The sequence below is a fragment of the Vidua chalybeata genome, chromosome 6, assembly GCF_026979565.1.
Source record: "Vidua chalybeata isolate OUT-0048 chromosome 6, bVidCha1 merged haplotype, whole genome shotgun sequence".
NCBI lineage: Eukaryota > Metazoa > Chordata > Aves > Passeriformes > Viduidae > Vidua > Vidua chalybeata.
The window spans coordinates 9,752,470-9,775,164 of NC_071535.1; the positions used below are offsets into that span (position 1 = coordinate 9,752,470).

The window sequence follows — 22,695 nt, forward strand, 5'->3', positions numbered from 1 at the left end:
TTGTTAGCTCTGAGCTTCTGGTAAAACTCACATGAAGGTGCTTTCACAAAGGTAGCTTTACTTGCTAAATTCCAAGGTGATAACTGTACAGATCTATTCTACTGAAGGTGTAGCATGGAAAATACTGAAGAGAATCAAAGAAGAAATAAAACACTGGCTTATGTTTCTGGGTCTTTGACCTGTAGTGTCAGCAAAAATGATATCCTGCACATTGGTTTTAAGGCTCTCTGATGGGACTTTCAGCACAAATGTTCATTTTATTGTTCTTAAATATAGGATGGTGTTAGAAAATCTGTGACCTCAGCTTCTTGACCCAAAGTCTAGGGCACATAGATTTCTCAGTGGAACGACCTGGGCATATATATGATAATTTTTTCTTCTGCTTCTTCTGAGAGCTAAATTGAACTTTTTCCACTGAGATTTTTAAAAATAATTTTGCCTGGAGTGGAGATACGATGTAGAAAACAAGAGTCTGAACAGTTACATGTGACAGTTACAACAACAAACTTTAAACTATGGTTCTGAGTGGGAAGTGTGAGGCAATTTGCAGTAAAACTGCTGCATGTTGTGCTAGATATTTTATCTCTTTTATTACACTGTCTCTGATCCCTCACCCTTATCCTCAAGAGATCTGCAAGTGTTCTTTCAGAGGACATTTTGGAAAGTAAAATTCAAAACAAAAGTTAATACAGCAAATCATGGGCTGAAAATATACATTAGATTTAGTCACACAGTGTGAGTGGTCTGTTTTCCTGGCAGTCTCTCCCTGTGGCACAAATGACAAATTACACCTTCCTCCATAAGAGAGAGTCTGCCTGGCCTCTTGTGAATGTGCTGAACTCCTCTGCTCTACAGGTAGCCACAGCTTCTTTTAGGTTGCCCAGCTGAATAATGCATGTCTATTCGAATTCAAAGCACTGGGGCTTGTGGACTGTAATCTTATCATCAGGTACAAATAACAGTTTGCATGCCCAAAAGCCTTTCTAAACTGTATTGCTCTAACAAAATGCTGTCTCTTTTAATAGTCTTCCTGTTTTGAATGTGTATGTACAAGTAGATGACAAATACTTGATTTTATTTTTAGAGGATAAGAGACCAATTTTCTTCCAGAAAAATCCAAAAATTAATAAATCAAAAAATTATGTAAGATTTCTACAGTGCAGAGGACAATTACAATAGCTTAGCTGTTGGAAAACATACTGGTTTATTTATTATTGCAGCTTTCATTTCTTTGCTTTTGTGTGACAGAGAAATGGCTGAGGGCTTCACAAGAGTTGCAAAATAGTTTAGATGTTGATTGCATTGGAGTCAAGAAACTGATTCTTCTCAGAGCTGCATGGCCTAAGCATTTAATTTATTCACATTTGATTTTGGTATTTCATTCTCTGTTCCCTCTCCTTTCCAGTTTCTTGAGATGGAAAAGTAGATGAAAAATCCAATTTGTGCCTGATATATCCTGATATATCCTAATCCTTTGTCAGTTTGAAGCTTACTCTTTTGGCAAGGATTTCTCATTCCATAATAGGAGACAAAACCAGAACGTTCTTCCTCATTCCCCTGTTATTGCAAATAGCAGTCAGTAAGGAGTGTCAAAGACAGGTGTGATGCCAGGAACTTGTAGTATGTTTCAAGAGAATTGATTACAACCTTTAAATCCACCCAGTACTGAATTTTTCAGTTCATTTACACCTGGAATGCCCTTCAGCAAATGGTCATAATAGGTATTCCTCAGTGTGGTGGTAACATAGGAGGCAAGAGAGTGTAAAAGAAATAGTCTCTTACTCTGAGTGTAAGCAAAGCTGAACAGGGAAAAACTCATTCCAGATATCACAGCAACCCCCCCTATGGAGAAAATCCATTTTATTTTATTCTGGTTTCATGTAGAGGAGGCATAAATGTGTTTATTTCACATAGCAGGATCCTTGAAATCAGGATAAAAACAGATTTTGAAGACTGAAACTTACTTTTAAGTAGTGTAACTCCAGCAGAAGAATTTTGCAACTCTTTTCTGAAACATTGGTGCAGTATCTATGTTTCAGATTTACGGAGTGTTTTGTTTTGGAATACTTAAAACTAGCCTATCCTCTAAACTTTTACTTGAAAGGAGTATAGCTCATTTCTCAAAAACATTTTAGAATCTTGATCCAACTTAAAATCTAAGGCAGCTTTTTCAGTTAATATTTATGTATGCATTTATCATACTGCTTTGTTATTCATGAAAACAAATGTTCTCTAGATAATTTTTGATGTGCTGCTAAAGTATAGGAATCCAGCCTTTTTATTATTGCTCTACATCCATTTTCCTATTTAACTTTTTCTTCATATTCTCAGAATGCTCTCTTCTATTTAAATTTTTTTTTAATTAAAATTAAAGTTTGAAATAGTTTAGAGAAACTGGATACTGACAAATATTTCTGAAGCTATAGCAACCAGGAAAGATTTAACTGTAGTGTTTCTCTTTGTTTTGATTTGATTTGGTTTTGGTTCTTAACGAACAGGGATTTTCAGAAAATACCTCTTGTACTATTATACTACAAATATAAAATAATGCTTTCTTATAGCACTTCTTATGAATTTAAGGGATTTAAACTGTAGGAAGGAATGGCGATTTCAGTTCTAACCATGTCTTATGTTAAGTGTTAATGTTCCTCTTTGTTTCCTGAATTTGTTTCATGTAGCCAGGTTGTACAGAATGGTTTGTGCTGCTCCACCTTTCTTTTCATTGTTTCAGTGATGTTGGTGATGCTGTTACTACTTTAATCTGTTTTCTGTCTACTTCAGGATAACATCCCAAACTGGTTTTGTGAAAGAACTGCTAAACCAGTAGAAAATGTCTTTGCCATTTCTTTCCATTGTCATTGTCTGAAAAATATTAGTCTTAATTATTGAAGGTGCATTATGTAAATGACACCTCTTACTTTGACTAGCTCCTGGGATCAGGCCTTACTTTTACTGGGAGACCAGCTCAACCAGGAGTGAAGCTGCAGCTACTCCTCACCATTCCATAATTAGTTCATACCTGTTACAGCTGGGTTTGCCTAGCAATTTTTCTGTTTGGGAGAAATTCCTAAAGATTCATATCTTGTGTTCTAAAGTCTCTGAACTAAACCACTTAAATATTTTTACGTTCAGTGATCTTTAGAAGACTCATGCTGCAATTTTAGTGGATATGCTTCAAAGCACTTGAAACCTTACTTTACTTTAGGAGTTGAAAAACCTGAAAATCATGCTTTTAAAATTCTTTTTCAAGAACTAAGTAGTAATAAGCTACTGACCTTATTCTTGCGTGCTTAAACGTTATTGACAATGTTTCTGTGTTACCACTTGAGTGAGGGACAGGAAGAAGTGAAGCAAATAATCTATATTTAAATGTAGTTGTTGGTTTGGTTTAGGGGAGTTGGGTTTTTTGGGGCAGGGTTTTTTTTAAGAAAGATAAGTAACCAGTCACCTGATGAATATGATTAGCTTGTGGTTTGAATGACTCTTCCCACTGAAAGCAGCTAGATCTAGCTGTAGCTAATCACATACCTACTTGACATGACATATTTTGACAAAAGTTTGTTGTATTAAATTCATTGTAAAATAATTGATTAAAATGTATTGGTTTTTAACAATTAAGTATCCTAAGAGCATCAAGACGTGTACATCTATGTAGTTCATAATGTATATAAATTTAGGTAAATTTCATTACATAAAGGTATATTTGTGAATTGGTTTGCCCAAGCCTTCCCAAGATTTCTCTTACATCTTTGAATCATTTTGTCCTCTCATGTCAAGTGAGTGAAGTATGAAATGGATAACAAACTTAGTGGTACTTTTCCCGGTAGGAGATAGTGTGGTTTGGGTTTTGGAGGCCGAAAGTATTTTGCTTTTGCCAACAAAGTACAGTATATAATATAATCAAATTTTATTCTGGTTAGGAGATTTATTTTGGTACCTTAGCTAGTCTAGTATTAGATTCTAATATAGGGATTTTATTATCTTAATAAAAACACCTGGTAAAAAATGCAAATGTAATTATGGAAGCAGTGAAAAACTTGTCTTCTTAAACATATTTTCATTTTGAAACACTAAATATATCTTGTGCAATCTCTTACTAACAATATATATGATCAGTTTAGAAGAAATAATTACTGTATGCAAATGTTTTCGTGGGGGAAAGAGAAGAGACTTACTGTTGCATAGAACTTAGTCTTTATTTGTTCAAAGAGTTGCTAGTAATTCCACATATACTGGAAATTAGTGTCTGGCAAAGTGTATTAGAGTGGGTGTACCTGCTCAAGTTCTTAGGAGATGAAATGTCAATATAATGTTAAGGCTTTTTGTCTGTGTGGAAACAGAGAGGTTCAATTTGAATGAATCATTTTAATAAGAGAACAAATTGCCCATTTGGTGGTGATGGGGAGCAAAGTTGCTATTTCCTAAATTAGGGTTCCTAAACACTGGTAAGGATTTGCAAGCTGGTTCTGTAGTCCACTGGTTCTGCTCACTGTGGAGCAGTGATCTGTGTTACACTAACAGGCCAGCTTTTGATACCATACATCCAGTTGGTGCCTGTTTCTTGGACTTTGTGTAAGACAAAACAGATCACATAGATTGAATTGTTACCAAAAAGGACATTCTGACTATTAATAAGAGTTCTGTATAGCCCTGCTTGATTTTAAGGAGTTGTGATGAGGTTTTTTTGGTCTTGTACTTCTAGAGCGCCCCATTCCCTTTGATCACATGATGTATGACCACCTACAGAAGTGGGGGCCCCGCAGGGAAGAGGTGAAATTTTTTCTTCGTCATGAAGAGTCACCAGCTGAAAGCAATGAACAGAGTAAGTACATTTATCCTGTAGTGTTGTGATTGAAACAAGTTTTAAAATATTTCTGAAGTCAGTTTGGTTTTCAGTTCATTCAGTGAACCTCTGTGGTCATATGTAAGACAACTTCCTTGTACCAAAGACATTTTGAACCTTGCTCAGGGGCCCCTTTATTCTTGTTCTTGTGCACCAATTCTCTTCTTTAGAATAATTTTTACCAGTCTGTTGAGTAATAGCAAGATCTGTTTGTGTTCTGCTTAATTTGGATCCAAAAAAGTTGGTGGATATTAGAGACTTGATGTAATTTTTTCTTATTGAGAGAAAGTCCCTACATTTTGACAGGGTAGAATGGTTCTTTTTTCTTCTTTCAGTTTCACAGAGAAAGACTTGGTAAACTCCTTTGCCTCCTTTAAAAACTCAGATCTATTTTAGAGACATCAATGGCAGAGGTTTCAGTGCCTTTGCTTTCTCAGTACTTCATGTAGGTATATTTAATAGTTGTGAAAATTTGCATCTTAAAAAATCGCTAGTCTGCGTGGTTCTATAGGAGAAGTGTTTATATGAAACAGTGCCCTGTGAAGTGGAGTTTCTTAAAAGACTGGAATAAAAAAATAGAAGTGTTTTAGCTAACTTACTGGTGTAGACTGTGCTTAATCTATGACAAGAGTTTTGAGGCTGTGAATTGTAGACTTAATGTCTGTCAGACTGTCTGAAGGACAGGAAAGGTGTCTCAGTGAGGTGTGTTTGCATGCCCAGATTATCCTGACTCATTCAACTAATCTGACTACTTTTAACAACAGGATTTCAAGTCTTTGCTGAGTCCTTACTGCTTTCAGCTGAGACTTCTCTTATTTTAAATGGTTCCTGTTTGTTTTGAATGCAGAAATAGCAGACCCAAAAATGTGTGAGGGAATTTTGTATTAATTAGGTACTTTGTAAAATAGTCTGTTATCCTTTGGGCAATACAAATATAAAGTATGTTAAGAAATTGAAGATACACCTAAAGCCAAAGAATTTCAATGTACAAGGAGCACATTGCTCCTGAACCATGCTTGCAAGGCTTTTGAATTCATCATTGAGCTATGGATAGATTTCTAGATTAAAGTTGTTTATAAGTTAGACATTAGAAAAGCTTCCTCTACTATATTAATTTATAATGTATTCAGTTGAAGCTACTGCTTCTTATGGACACAAAATATAAAACTTGAGTATATTGCCCTTCCTGACATTCTGCCTAAAGAGAAGTCAGGAAAATGGAGCTGCATGTCTGTACTTTTAACTGAGGAATTCTGTGAAGTAAAGGCTTTATTTCTGCTGATTCACTGCTTACAAAAAGTAACTTTACTAAGAAAAAGTTGGAACTAGCCAAATAAAAATTCACAGGTAAAAATTTGATACAAATTCATGAACAGAATTCTCATAACATATGACAACAGACTCAAGAGTAAAATGCATTTGTGTTGAAAACTGAACTTTGAGCTAAGAATGATGCTTTACTTTTAGGTGGACGTCAAGCCCAAAATCAAAGAAATGGTATAAATATACCTGTGGAGAAACGAACAGAGAATGGGGTAAGTAATAAATCTTAAAGGTTTGGATCAACACCACTCAATTATTTTGTGTTTTAAAAATTATTACTTTTCAAGGTGTGTTATGATGGAAACTGGGAAAAAATACATTAATCTTGGTTTTGTTTTGATTTTGTTAGAAAGTGAATGGGACAATGTGTCTTTTTCATAAATTACTCTGAATTTTCTGTCTAGGAGGAAATTATGTGATGTGAGAAGCCCCAGAGTCTTATTAATTCATGTTTTAATCTGTTGTATTCAATCTGTGTGAAGTAAAAACAAGCTACATTATTCTTTCACACTTAGATTGCCTGTCCATATATCTTTTCATTGATTTATCTTACTGATTCCGATTCATGACATACTGTTATATGTTGAAATATGAGCATGTATCTATGAGTTGGGATTTTTCAGATGCTGGTAGAAGAGCTTGCATACCCCTCAGAGCCATCACTTGATACTGTTTTTATGCACTTGATTAATTTCTACACATAGAGGTTTTTCAACTAATATATTACTAGGTTTCTAATTTAAAATGCAAATTACATACCATAGGCAACCTGTGATTCCTGGCTTGAACATTTTCTTTTATACATAAACCATAGTATATCTCTTTCGAAATTAACATGGCATAAAAGCCTTCTACTCCTGAGCTGAAACTCTCCTTACTTTCTTCTCTCTTGTCTCATCTTCAATACTAATGAAGATTCTGCAAAGCATAGTCTGTTCTTGTTTGTTCAGGACCATTCTGCTGCCTTTACTAAGACACTCCTGCTATAGTTAGCTATGTTTAAACATTTTAAAATTTCTGTAAACACATTTGAACTCACCAGTTCATAGTTATATTGTCTCAATAAAGCACTGTCACTTTACAAATGTGCATATTGTTCTTTCTCAGAGTAAAATAATACTTAAAGTTTAAAAGTAAACAAATCAGTTTTTTCAATCTGAGAATCTTAAAAACAATTGCGCAGATTCAACAGTTCTGTGCTTGTATATTGCCTGATAATTAACATTTAAAATTCACACGCTCTCCCATGTAGCAACAGAGTTGTTCAGTCAGTTTGCAGCTCTTTGCAGCTTGTTTTGTGTATGGCATGTGGACCTAGGGCAAGGAATTTTTTTCCCTATTCAAAACAGTTAATCATGTATTGCTTTCTGCGTTCCTTTTCTGTAAAGAACACTGGCTGATACCCTCTGCTGCATGGATCCGTTTATCCTGCTGCCATTGTCATATTGACAATGTAGTGAGATCATGGTGCTGTAAAGTGCTGGGGGAACATAACTCTTTCGTGACCTCCCCTGATCCACTCTTCCATGTGGGTTGTAGCTCAGATACTACATTTGAGATATAATATATTTGGAAATGAGGACTGGCATGTACAGACTGCCTTACAGTCTCACTTCTTGGCATGGCCAAGCTTTATGATAGCATGGCTCTGTATTGAATTGAATTTGCTGGGAGTTTTATGGGTAAAGCTCAGACTTGATAACTTGAATAACACTTCTATCTTCATTCCATTCAGGACACTTATTTTTCTTTTTTTTTTTTTTAATCCCAAAAGTTGGCCACAACATCAAAATTTATTGGGGAACTGATCACTTTAAAAAAGGACTTTTACCAGATTTAGGAAATAAAGTGTATTAAATACCAGGTTTATGAAAGTAGAAGAAAGACTAAAACCTGAGGGAGTTATAGTAATGTAAAACTGTAGTGGGTTTTATGGTAAAAATGGTACACATTAGGTTTTGGAAGTGTTTAAAACTAAGATTTTAAATTGTGCTAAGTTTTAAATCAGAGGGGGAGGGGGAAAAAGAGGTGGCTTCAGGATCAAGGATTTAATCAGCTTACACTTACATAATGCATTAGGCTTATTCATTGTTGCTGGCATGCTGAATGTTAGACTGGCCCTAAAATCAACACAAACCAATGGAACATTGAAGACAGCTCAGATTTTACCAAATACTCTGCATTCAGGTATATTTTTATTATGTGTACCTGTTTAAGGATGAAATAGTTGATTTTTTTACTTAATATTGGGTAGAGCTGCAAGTGTGATATGCATAGAAAACTTTAAGATGAATGTTAATTTTATTGATTGAACCGATAGTCTTGGAAAAAATTATGGGCAATCTATCCAGTTAAATTTAGGTGATTCTATTAATTGGCATTTTGTCATATGCAGTAAGTTTTTTTTGTTGTTGTTCTTTGAAATTATATGTGCTTGATCAGCAATTACCTAAAATAATGGTTAGCTTAAAATCACATTATGTAAATGCTTAAATTTCATTAGATTATTTTTCAAGTTAAAAATTGAATAGGCTAAGTCTCTTTCAGCAGTGAAACATTTGTTGTAAAAGGAATAGTTACCTGTAAGTATTCATCTGGGAACTTTGCATTCTGCATAACAAAGTCTAAAGGAAAAACTCAATGAGGTTTTGTGGACTGACAAGTGCTCTTATTCCAGAGGTAACCTTTGGGGGTTTGCTTTTTGTTTACAACTTTCTTTCTTAAAGTGGAATTATGCTGTAGTCAGGACCTTATTTCGTTCTGCCAGTACACAAAGGTGCAGATGAGTGAAGATCAGACTTACATAACTAAACATTTCCTTTTGCCAGGGAGATTGGACAGTGTCTCAGGAGGGATTCTCTTCTCTGAGAACAGCTGCCTCTTCCTCTGCTTCCTTTCTTTAGCTTGTGTAACTGAGCCAATTGGATCTCAACGCAAGTTGTAACAAGGGGAATTCTAAATAAACAAGGGGAAAATGTTTTATCATTGAGAGTAACAGACATTGGAACAGACTGTTCAGCATCTCTGGAATTTTGATCTAGCTGAAGTAAAGTCCTGAGCAGTCTGAATTGCTCCAATCAGAGCTTATTGAGCCAGATGACTTCCAGAGGATCCTTTCTACCTAAATCATTCTTTGATTCTCTGATTGGTGGCCGTGAAACAGTGGTCATCCAAATGCTGGGTCTTGTTTGCTTTCAGATATCCTAGCATGATCCAAGCATCATTCCATAGCAGCAGCAGCGGTCTGTGAACAGTGAGGCAGAGCAAATATAGGTGAAACCACTGGGGGTCAGTGGCAGACAGGAGAGGGACTGGGGAGCCCCATCCCGGTTGAGCTGCCAGCTCTCAGTTGGAGATGTGGATCAGATGCTGCTCTTCCAGAAAGAGCACGGACTGGATGATGACAGTTGTCCAGATGAAAAGGTAATCAGATAACCCAGAAATTTCTTGGACATGAGAAAACAGGAAAACAGATGTAGTTCAGAGTGGGAAAAAAAGGATGTGGTACAGGAACATGACAGAAGTCAAATGTATTGGACTGAATAAAAGTAGATTAGTATAATGAAAACAGTCTGTATATGAAGAAATACTCATTTGCTGTATTCACTTATAGATAAATAACAATATATTTTAAATATAAACTATTTTATATGTAATAATTTACTTGGGGAGAATAAAATCTCAGTTTGTGGTCTCTGGTGCCAATTTTTTAAACTTATTTTTGCTGTTTCTAAAATTGCTCCCCTAATTTAGAGAGAATGATATAAATAAGCCTTTTCCTTAATGGATGTAGACTGAAGCCTTTGCCAAGAAATATAAAGTGGAACATCATTTTATCTCACTACAGAATTTGTGTTAACATTAGAATAAAGGAAATTTGTGTGGAGGAAGAAAACTTGACCATCACCCCAAACCAGAGAAACACTCCTGCAAATTTTCTTAGTTTTGAAGCTGTTACCAGTAGATGAAGTTGAGTGTTAAAAGTTTTGTGCTGATTAGATAACAGAACTCATGCCCACTATTTCTGTTAAAGTGTCTCAAATCAGGCTTTTAGCAAAAATTACAGCAGGTAGTCCAGCTGTTTTAGTACCAGGAGACTCTTACACTGAGAGAATTCTTAGGGAAATTCCATTAACAGATGAGTTAAAACTTCTACATACATGTATACACAAGGCAGTTTTTTGTAGCACTGATTTAATTTCAGAGAGCGTATGGTTGCTGATAGAGCATGGATACCCTCTGAGCAGTCTGTATTCCACTCCATCATGACAGCAGGAAAGCTACACTACTTTTGAGTGCCTGTGGTGTGACTTGTCCCATTCTATGCTTAGAGATTAGATAGATTTACAAATGGGACCAAAATCCCTGAATAGAATTATATATTGTTCATTAGTTTTAACCATTTCATCCATATGAGTGTGACCAGATAAAAAGGCATTGAACATCTAATGTACATTTTGTTGTAGGGGGGCATTTACAAGTATTCTTGCACATACAAAATAATAAAAGTTCCTTAACCTGTCAGGTGAAGACATAACAAATCTAATTGTGAGGAAAAAGGCAAACAAGCCACATTTTTAACAGAAGTAATAAACTCAGATGAGAAATACATTATATGTACTTGCTTGAAGTTTCTCATTTGAATTATTGAAGGATAAAGAGCTTAGTCTGGATAGAAGTTGTTCTTCAAAGTTGAGCTGCAAATTCAATTTAATATAAGCTTGTAAGTATTAAGCACTCTGTTTATAACATTTAACAGTGTGCTTGGAAGGGGCTGCCATTCACATAAGACAGGTTATAATCAAATTTGTTTAAAATGAACAGAAAACGATGTCATTCTTTAAATTTAGATTCAGGAGTCTCATAGCAAAGTCAAAGCAAATAATTCCATTAAAAGATGATTTTAAACAATTTAGGCACAAACAATTCTAACAGTTTGCAGAAAAGTATTTTTTTCTGAAGAAATATTCATGTAAGCTTCCTGGAACCTTTTGACCTTCTAATAAAAGGGTAGTTAAATCAGATTCAAGTTTTCCCAGTTTTCTGTTGCAAATTTCTCTGTTGCTTTTGTTAAAGAGACAAAACTTTGTCTGCTTCTCCTACTGTCAGAGATGTTCCCTTTTATAAGGTATAGATTCTGAAAATTGTTTATCTGTTAGAGAGGGAAGCCTTGCTGCCCCTACAGCAACCTTTTGCACCATCAAATTCCTAATTCAGTTCCTAGGTCAGAGTTAATAGAGTTTGGATTCTCCACAGACTAATAGAGTTCTTTAAGTCTGTCTGAAGCATTTTCCAGACAGCTGGCAGTATGTTGCTCTTCAAAAAAAAAAAAAAAAAAAAAAAAAAAAAAAAACCAACCAAAAAAAAAAAAAAACAACAAAACAAAAATAACAAAACAAAACAAAAAAACTAATCCAACTAAAGGATTTAAGGGAAAAAAATTAAATTAGGAAGCAGGAAAAAAAATTAAAGTCTAAAGCATACAAATAGCTTTTGAATTCTTGCCAGACTAGAAATCCGAGTCTTTTCACACCTCAGTAAAGGATAGTTATATAGGGGAGCATCTCTAGAAGATTAATAATTGTGTGATCCCACAGAAAGAATTTGTGTGAAGCTGTAGGGAATTCAAATGCTATTGACTTCATACCTCCCTCTGAGGCCTTTTTAAAACATTTTAGGCAGAATTACATCTTTCTTGGATTTGGAATGTCATAAAAACAGTGTTTTGACTTTTCCTGTGCAATCTCAAATATATTGCAGTCCATAATGGACAAAGTTACTATGTGTTTAGATTTTATGAGAATAATTTGATAAGTTTCATTGCATTTACTCTGTGATTATTTTCCTGTTACAATTTTAATTATGTTAGGATTAGTTTATGACTAATACTCACTTCTAACATCTGACTTAGTTTGGTTTGAGGAGTCTAAGGATTATTTGACTAGTTGGGACCAGGGAGCGTTCAGGGAACCCACTTGGAACCTTGTGAAAGGACTGTTTTCCTCCATGTCTTCTCCATGTAGTTAGGTAATTTTTAATCTCTGTCGCTCTAGATACCAGATACCTGTCTTGATGGCTGTGGATATGGGAGACACAGTATACAGACTTGTATCATGCAGACATTTACACACACTTATTTGCAGCGTACAGATTTGTAGTTCTGCTGCTCCTCTGGGCATCAAAGAGAGTTCTGTTCAACAAATTACGGGAACTGAGTATGTGATTTTCTAGTTCAGAACAACCAACAGATGTGTTCCCATTTTGCAGAGGAGAAAATACCTAAACTGCACCACTTACTGAATCTTTACCTCTAGTTCCTGTTTTTACAGGTCTAGCTTTGCTTTTCCTCACTCATGGCTTTGCAGTTTTATAGCAATACTTGGCTGCAGATATCCATGGGAGGGGGAGGAGGAGAAGTCTGCATGTTCGTTTAATCTCTATTTATTTTTCTATCTTTTTGTTGTGGACATGGAACAATACAATTCACTCTTTTCCCTGGATTTCTAAATAAATGAAACATGTGAAGAATTGCTTCCAGTTGTCACTGCACATACAGATCCTGAGCTGCTTGTCTCTTATATAAAGTTAAAACAATTTAGAATGAGTGTTTCAGCTGATGTATAACATTACACACGTAAAGTCAAAGTAAATGTTACTTAAAGACTGGCTAATTTTCTGAAGTGTTGCTGTGCAGCCCTTACACCTGCACTGTACACTTAAATGCCCTTTGTCACAGCTGCATCCTTTTGCAGTCACATTAATATAATTTTTAGTTAAACCAAATATTTTAGTATCAAGTTATTTTAAGGAATGTGGGACTTGTCCTTTCCTTTATTTCTGTAGATCTTTATAGGAGATTGGTTATGAAATTAACTGCATGGCTCTGAGAGCTTAAATGTGAAAGTTTGAGAGTTTGGGCTGTTGCTCTGCTTCTGAACAGCTTTCAGTTCAGAGCAGGAGACTCTACTGGTCCATGCAAGGCCAGCTGTACATTTTCAGTCCACAGTTAGAGTTCTGTCTTTTATGTAGCTGTGTCATTTGCAGATCAGTGTTTTCTCTCATCTCTTCCATGGTCTCTGTGGTGTTTCTCATGCAGTGCTGCTGTGGCCTCCTTTCTCTGACACACCTTTCCATGTTTACTGACTTGCTCATTTAGTTTCCTGTCCATCTTGCCTCTGGACACCAGGCATACCTATTTCCCACCTGCATGTTTTTCCCAGGCGAGTGCACCTTTCTCTGTTGTTTCTGCAGCTGCTTCCAGATCTAATGGTTGCTAAGTTTGTTCCCCCTGCAGTCTTCCTCGGATCAAAGCCGAGAAAAATGAAAGTCCCTCTGGCTAATTTAGGAGCAAGGGAGTTAAACTTGTTCTTCTTCTCCTATTCCTAGTGGATGATCATAGTCTCCTGCTCATACCTTTACTTGCTTGCTAAAAATAACCCTGTTCTTTATTCAGCTGGAATAGTCACTGTATTGTGCTTGAACATACAGTTCTTCGGTGTTCTTATGGAGACCCATTTGACTGGATCTCTTGTATAAGTGCAGTGAATTATGCTTGAATTACTTTCTTGAAAGAAGGAAGAGAGGGTGAACTTGTATTCCTGAGTTTGACAAGGTAAATTACAGCTTTTAATATTTTGGGGTTTTATCTTCTACAGTATCCTGATTTGTAGATACATAAGAAATTGTTAATGGGGTTTAGTATTTTCTGTAATTTTTAATATTTAAAAATCCTTAGGTTTAGGTTTTGGCTTGTTCCAGTCTTCTCTGGCTTGCAGATTCTTGATTTATGCTATTGCACACATGCTTTAGCTTTATTGCTGGCTCATATATTCATCTTATTGCATGGAAGATGTAAGAAGAAGCTGAATTATGTAGGGAAAAGCAAATAGCAAACACTGGAAAGGTTATTTGCATAAGATTATGGTATCTATTCTGACTCTGCTGTTTGCCTTTTATCTTAGGCAGCCTCTGTTAATAAAGAAACTCTTTGTTAAGTTTCAGGTGGTATGGTTTGCTGTCACTTCAAACAATAAAATTGCATACAAAAATCAATGATTTTTGTGATTTCTTTGGTATTCAGTTTTGGCCCAGCATTGGTAATACTACAAAAATACAAAGGAACAAATAATCCATGTGTTTTTAAAGCTAAATTGTCTATAGTCTTACACTTTCAGTTTAACTTGATAACTGTGAAAGAACTGTATATTGCTCAACATTTTCCATTGAATATGAAAAGTGCAATGAATCAAGCTGATTATAGTTGACAGCTGGCTTGATCTTGCCGTGATTAGGTCTTTTACTGCTGGCAAAATCCACTAGCCTTTTCCGTTAGCTGATTGCTGATGAATGTAGAGACACAGCTTTTCATATCGATAAAGAGTTTGGGGAAACCTGCATCCCATATGGAATAAGATTAAAAGGCATCCTACCTACTATTGATTGCACTGAGCCAAACAGCCATGCAGGAACTCATTAGATGTGCAGGGTTGTTGTTTTGGCTTGCTCACAACAAACTGTTAAACCAGTAGTGTAGACAGAACATAGCAGAAAGATGGAGCTGAAGCATGTTGAAGCATCGGAAATGTTTACAGCTGACGGGCAGTGCTGCGAAATAAAGATGTGCTCTCTTGCAATTAGATGGGAAAATAGTGAACAGGTAATGGATTACTTTTCGAAATTTGTTTTGCACTTTGGGCATGTTATTTAAGTGCTGTGTAGCTTTTGCACTTCAATGTAAATGATTGTGGGTTTAGTTGTCACATGACCAGAATGCAGCCCAGCTCGGGTTTTGAAACACTTCATCTCCGAATTGAAATTTATCAGATTTTCTTACATGCATTTGCTATCTTTCCTATGTTTTAAGACTTTATGAAAAGCTCATTACTTCAAAATGTCATGGTCAACTTTTGCTTTTGACAGTTTGGTTTTATGGGAAGTACAAGTTGTACACTAAGGTCACAACACATCTCGCAGTTACAGGATACTTATTTTCAGTGCTTTTGTGTTTTAGAAATGTTTCATTATACTGTTCTCATATGAGCAGTATTACATCACAGAAAAACTTTGTATTGAAACAATTAAGGGCAGAATAAACACAGAATTGGTGCTAAACATATTATTCAGACTAACAATAACTGCATCTTAAGCATCCTTAGCAATCCTATCAGAATAAGCTGTTGCTTTTAGAAAAGACCCAGAAAAATACAGTTCTAAGACCATTTCTAAAGGATCTAGACAGCGTATTTTCAATGTGTACTGTAACTTGTCTATGACTCAAATCACTGTGAGTAAAAGGATTGGTGCTGTAAAAAGGTCTGAGATTTTGTGCACAACTGATATTTCAACAAGAATGCAGAATCTCTTTTAAGATTTTTTTTTTTAAGAGTATGAGGTTGATGCTTAATTAAAAATCAGCTACTGGGTATTTTAGCCAAGACTAAAATTAATATATACATGCTTAAGATTTCTGTGGCTGTTTAAAAGTGGCTGCAAGGACAAGGAAGAAGGTAATGCTTTAAATAAACAAGTTTCAGATGCTACTTTCCTAGAAGTAATTTATAAGCAGACTATTTCAGATGTAGCAGATGTTCAATATATGCTTAAATCCATTTCTAATTTTGAAAATCTATTCTAACATTGTTTTCATTTTTGTTAAGTTCTGTCTTTTCATAGCTGTTCTGCTTAAAATAGCAGCTTCACTAAGAAAGTAATATGGGAAAACAGGAAATCTGGAGTCTGTAGCTTGTACTGAGTAGATTTTAAACATTTTATCATGGAGTGACTCACAAGCATCAGCAAATTGGAGGAATTACTAACAAGACTGTAGATTGAGAGAGGTTAAGATTTTTATCAACTATAGATAATGTGACATTTTTCAGCAAACTGATGCAGTTGAAGCAACTTTATTGTAATAAACTCTTAGTGTATTTATTTGCATGATGAAATAATATTTTATAATAGGATTTTGGGGTAAAATTACCCAATTCTGTTTGTGATGTTAATTGCAGGGTTATTTTATTATCATGAGATAGTACACACTAGGTAGATTTTCTTTAATTCCCAATATTCTGGGTATCTTTTCTAGGTTTAATTAGCTTGTTCATTTCCATTAAGCTAAAAAAAGGCACGTGCTATTGTCATTGGATTCTTTAAAATGGATTTCTGCTATCGGCATGTTTCTGACCCAATTAAAAAAAAATGCAAGGCTGAGCTGTAGATAAAGCCACTAAACTGGAAATAATATCATCCATGTCGAGATCAGCAAAAACTCTATTTTAGTTTAAATAAAAACAGATACTTTCTTTTGTCTTTTTATAGCATTACACATAAGTTTAGACAAAGGATTTTCAAGTTGTTTGTTGTGTGTGTCAGTAAGATCAGGTTTTATGGAAAATGTGGTCAAAAATCTGTTAAAAAACCTTGAATTTGATTATATATAGGGTCAATATATTTCAGAAATTTACAGAGGTCTGAATCACTAATCTTCAGCAGATGCTCCATCTCCTCCTATAGACCTCATAGAGCAAAAGGAGGCCACATACTTTTCATATAAGACCTATCTGATGCAGGAGTGACTTAATAAACTCAGATATGTTCCCTTTCCCTCGTCACTACTGTTGTGCCAAGGACAGGGTACCCAAGGTGTGTGTTGGATATTCTCACCAGCAAACCATAAAGCTTTGTTGCCAAGTGGGCTTTTTAGAGCATCCCCCAAACTTTGTTATTTTGAATGCAGTTCAAGGCAAAGATGGAACTTGTCTGGGCTTCTGCTGCTCATGGCCAAGTTAGCATTGGAGAATTAGGAAGTCTTTTGGTAGATTCAGAAGGCAAAGCAAGCTGTTCCTTTCTTTCCTGTTCTGGCAGTTTGGAGTTCTTCAGACAGAGTTGTTACTCCTTTGCTGTAAATGCCACACAGGGGAGGAAATGGGGGGATGGCCCACAGGGGTGACAGCTCCCTGGTATGGAGAGGCTGGGAACTGTCAGAGCACTGATCCCTGTCTGGAATTCAGTGGCTGGAGAGCACTCCAACCTACCCCTTTTCATTTAATAGTTGTCATTCTGCTTCGTGCTGGGAAAATGCTCATTTATATAATGCACTTCACTCCCTTTTTGCCCACATGCTCGTATACCTAGTTCCAGATCTGCCAGTTCTGTTTGTCATGTAGCTCTGTAGATTTCTGTGATTTGACAGCTCTGCAAAGGTAAATCCCTCGTCTGGAGATAAGTTTTGTATTCGCTCCTGTGCCCTAGGAAGTAAGAGCAACTTAAAACTGCTGTGGATTATGGAAAGCTGTCTCTTTCACTATGTGCAGTAAAACCTAAGTGTTTACTGTGCATTTCCATGTAGCCATTTTAAGCCTCTCAGGAGTAGCTTGCAGCATCTTTCTCAGCTCTGCTGTGCTCTCCTATTAGGGTGGTGAAGACGTTTTATTTTTGCCATGGCAAAATTGCCATGGAAATTCTCCTCAATGAAGCCCACATGGGGGACGAAAATTCTTTCATGAGCTCAAAGTTGTTGCTTCTTGGAATTTTTCTCTCTTGCAGTTTCTGCCTCTAATAGTACTGTGGTTTTGGTTTGGTGATGGGTGTGTGTCCCCACCCCCTCAGTCTTTGATATGCTAGTGTTGTCCCCATTTGGATAAAGAGTGTTTCTTTCACATTTTTTCTCCTTGAGGATATGGTTACTTTTACTATCACAAGAAGAAAGGTACAGATGACTTCAGAGAAGGATTTCTCTTTTGGTTTGGTTTTGTTGGGGTTTTTTTGGTTTTTTTTTTTTTTTTTTTTTTTTTTTGGGGGGGGGGGTTTGTTTTGTTCTTGGGTTTTTTGTTTGTTTGTTTTTTTGATTTTGCTATAAAGGTCATTTCACCAAAATCTTCCTTATTTGTACAACAGTTTTAGACTGGCAGTCTATGTGAAGAGTAAACAGTGGAGCTGGGCTGCAGATGGGGTATCTGCTGCTTTATCTTCAGTGGCTGCTCTGTATTGACTTTTTAATAAAAGGGTTGAATATTGACAGAATGACAATATTGGTTTAATAAAGGTGGTTAAAAGTAGTGCAATACAAGCAAAAACTTTCTGGGTCGCCATTTTGATGGCCAAAGCCAGAACCAGCTCTTTTGGGCTCCACAGTAGAAGCTAAGGCACAGACTTTTAAGCCTGTGTGCTGGTTGTTCACGTTTTAAGTGACATTGACCTTGGCAATTGGTGGTTTAACCTCAGATTAATTTCTGACTGTGACAAGAGAGGAACAGAGTGGTGGAACAAAGTACAAGAAGAGAAGTACTAAATGAGGGAGAAAGGATGAAGGTGATGGGGGTGAATGATAGGAAGAAGACTAGAAAACATGTGAGAGTTCATAGGACATGATTGAGTGTGCAAGAATATGCACAGGAGAAGGTGGAGCTTGGCCAGTTTCAGGAAGTTTGGTTACTTGAACCTGTGGTTCCTCATGCAGGGTTTTGCGAAGGGAACTTCAGAAGATTTGTGTGGGAGATGGGTGTGAACTAAAAAGAAGGAAGAAATAGATAAGGGATGTTAATGACATGGTGGTTCTTGCAAACTAGAAAAAGATCCGAAGAGATAGTATGCAGGAAATGATTAGTAAGTTCTTGTATTACTCTGCTTTTCTTTTTCAATTAGTTGGTTACATTATGCTTTACTGGCTGTTTGAGTGGCTGGGTGTTGCTGAACAAAGCATGAGACCACTAGTCCTTATGGTGATCTGTAAAGCTTTTGAATATTTGGTTTTCCCTTTAAAGCTCTTTTGAAATCATAACAGTGTGGATTTCAGTGTATGTTTGACAGTGTATGTTTCATTATTATTTTCAAAGTTCTTACTAGTGCAAGTTTAGAAAATTATCAGAAATAAGTATCTTCATGGGTTAAGCATGGAGGCAAAAAAAAGGGCATAAAATCAGACCACATCCCAATTATCATATTTTAAAAAATAATCTATTCAAAAGGTTGGTCTCATGGGGTTTTTATTTTAATATTGACATAATTAGATTCCTCTTAAAAGAGAGTTTTCTGTTGGGAGTAAAGGCAAAAAAACACTGGAATCTGCCCTTATTGCTTCCATCCCTTGACTATAATACATCCTGCTTGTCAAAGAAATATTTTAAGTTCAGGTGCAATTTTTCATTTACCACTGTGAGTTGCCAAAGAGTAAGCAATTCATAATAGCCCAGAAGTATGTAGACTGAGGAGTCTGTGATATTAAACAGCATAGAAAGGAAGGAGAAATAAGAAAATAAATTTTTGGAGTGACAAGACTAATATGTAGAAATAAATATTAAAGGAGGTTTGTTTCCTTAATTAAATGCCTAAGGTATGATTTGTTTTGAGGCTGCTTGTAAACTGGTTCCCAAACTGTTTAATTACTATTGTACTATTCATCTCACCTGTCTCAAAAATATTAATCATCAAATGGTAAAATATTAGCTTATAGTAGGAGGGTGATGTCAGAAGCTGAAACTCGAGTTCATTACAAATTCTATCTTTCATCATGCCCTTTTAAAGTCCATGTTAAATAACATAAGTATAATTTTTTTAAGATCCCTGTCAATATTAAGAAATTGGTGAATATAGGTGTAAATTATTCTTGCCTATGTGAGACATACACGATACTTCCTCAGTGCCTAATAATGCAGTGTTTGCTCTATGGCATTTCATTTAGGAGTTCATCCCTGTGTAAATGCTGCTGTGAATCAATGAAAAGAAATTTACAATTCAGCAAAACTGTCTGCTTTGATGTATCACCGTGTAGCAAATGAATCTGTGGAATCTGGAGGAGTAGGTATTTGTAGTGGCTTTTTAGTACCTCCTTCTGAATTCGGTTCTGTAGGAGGTCTGGTTCCCTTGCTGCAGGAGAAAGGAGGAGGTCTGCACCTTAAATGTGATAGGCTCGTGTTTGTTATGAGAGGTGAGTGTCTTGACTTCGTGGATGGAATTGTTAATAACTACTAGGAACAGCACAAACGTAAGAATCTGAGAAACCAGCAACCTCATTAAAGAACTGAAACCGCAGCGCTGTCTTTGCCTGGCGTGGCCTGAGGTTCTGGAGAAGGACTGAGAGGCTTTTTTTCTGTGGTGGTGTTTGCATACAGATTATTACAAGCAGACTCAACTAATATGAAGTACTCTGAAGTAATCAAACAAGAAGGATTCAGTGTTTTTCATGCTGCTTCAAAAATGAAGCTGTGCTGATTTGGAGACCTGAAACCAGCAGCAGTCTATCTGAAAAGAATTGATTTGCTGTATGAAGAGGACTTCTGCTTGCTCTGTTTGCTGCTTTTTGCCATGTGGATGAAAAGGAGAAAACTGCAAGTGAAGTTACAGGTTCAAGGCTGTGTTTCCTCAGCTGTCTATTTTCCGTTTTCCTAAGTACAGTGTAGCTCTTGAAGTGAAAGGGATACATACTGGTATTCAGTGAGGTGAACATTAAAAGATTTCTCATAGAGTGTTTATATTTAAATGGTTAATTATCACTGTTTCCCATGTTCTTGTGCTTTGCCATTTATGAAAGGCTTTTAGACATTAGACTTTATAAATGGAACATTTTACAGTAGTTAATAGCTTTTTTAAGGAAACGCTAATATCTGCATTAATCTTGTAATTATTCTTCTATATTTTACATGATACAAAATAATACAGTACCAGGCATTATGAGAGAGACTTCCAAATATGCCTGTTTAGAGCAGTAAAAATTCTGAGCTCTTGGATTAAACTGGGTTGGTTTTTTTGTTTTGTTGTGTTTTTTGGTTTGTTTTTTTTTTTAGTTTCTGGTGCTTTTACAAAGCAGTTTCTTACTGTCATTGTGCTTTCCAGGCTACATTATCCATTTATAAAATACTTCATTTTCATGTGATGAAATGCCTTTTTTACTTTGAAATGCTTACAATCCCTATACAGATAGCACTTTTTGAGTCTGGATATATTTTTAACAAGATTACTTAGTGGAATAAAACATCTCTGTGTTTCTTGGACAGTGTTATACTCAAAATTTCTACTGGAAATACAATAGGCTATCAGTGTTTTTAACTTCAACTGGTAATGAAAGCAGAAAGAAAGGAAGCATTGGGAAAACTATGCATAGTCTGATGCACATTGCATATTTCTGAAAAAGCACATATGTGTATTGAGAAAACACTATTAATTCACACACACTCCTCTTTTAACTTTGAAAATCAGAGATCCAGAGGGAAGCCATCATGCCATTCTGAGCCCCTTTTAAGAATTGCCTACAGAGCCCAGCAGAAGCAGATGTAGAAGTTTATGTTTTTCTGGCAGTTTTTCATGCCAGCTGAAGTCAGCAGAGCCTGAATGTGTTTTGGGAGCAGCATCTGGTTTTCTGTTTTGTTTTCTTGTCTCAAGTAAGCACATTTTGGTTTGTGAATGGCACTTGTAGAAGCTTCCTTACTTTCTTAGTCAATTAGTGCCTTTTAGTCAGTAATTAATAATAAAATGTCTCTCGGTGGCCACAAGTACGTACAAGTTACTCGCCCTGAAAGAATATTGGGAAGGACTCTTTCTCTGCATAAGTCATGCTAATAAAAAAAAGTACACACTAGTAAGTTCTAATTTTTCCTTGTGTTGAAATATAAAATTATTATCTTGAGTGGACTTCACCTCTCTTAATTACTGCTCTACTCTAAAAAATTTTCATTAATGTTGACTAGTAAGAGGAATTTCAGTTTTCATTTCCAGTAAGCATTATAATTTCACTTCATAACTCACTCAGTGGGAAATGTTCAAACAGGGACAATAACTTTATCTAAACATTTTAGCTGACATGTCTATATCATGTGTCCAAGATGGAGCAGTTTTAAAAGTTAGTGAACCAAATCTGGCTCATTTTAATGATTGGTGTTTGTCTTATTTGAAGAATTATATGCAGCAATATGAAATATTAATTCAGGTAGAAAAAAAATAATTCAGTTACTTTAAAACAAATAGTATTTTAATTCCCTAAATGAAGCTTAAAGAAACAGTTCTGCATTGTGCATTGGTTGGAGAATTGATACTTAAGTAGGAGTTTGATGTGGAAATAAGTAAAAAGCCATTCAAAGTGCCTGAGATAATGTGGTGTCAAAAATAAGTTTCTGAGAGTGAAGTACAAATACTGCCAGCTATACATGCTGGGTATCAGTAGGGTGGGCCCAGAAAAGCAGAGCAGCTAAATCAGTTTTCCTATGGGGTCAGGTGTGAGCAGATCCATAATCTGATGTGTGATCTCTTTTGGGCACTGGGAGGTTGTTTTGGTTTGGGTTTTTTGTGGCAAACCTCATTCCATTTTATAAGCATTTGAAGCAATATTATTTAGCAATATATCCAAAATATTTAATTATCTTTTCTTTTTCAGCAGTATTGACTGTTTTGTGGGTAGCAAGTGATGTAGTTTTTGTTTGGTTGACTAATAGTATAGTCATGTAATTTCGTGAAAAAATTGTTTACTGAATTATTAGTACAGCTTTTACATTGGTCCAATAAATTAACTCAATTACATGTAAACACTTTGAAACAGATGT

The 22,695-nt window shown here is 35.7% G+C and overlaps 1 protein-coding gene across 3 annotated transcripts in view; it reads left to right on the top strand.

Annotated features, from left to right (window-relative positions):
• Positions 1 to 22,695, top strand: part of PPP1R13B (protein phosphatase 1 regulatory subunit 13B) — a 69,993-nt gene that overhangs the window by 27,844 nt on the left and 19,454 nt on the right. For all 3 annotated transcript variants that reach the window (XM_053944667.1, XM_053944665.1, XM_053944666.1), the window contains exons 3-4: positions 4,703 to 4,822; positions 6,311 to 6,378. In XM_053944667.1, coding sequence (XP_053800642.1) covers positions 4,703 to 4,822; positions 6,311 to 6,378 — 188 coding nt within the window. The remainder of the gene's footprint in view (positions 1 to 4,702; positions 4,823 to 6,310; positions 6,379 to 22,695) is intronic.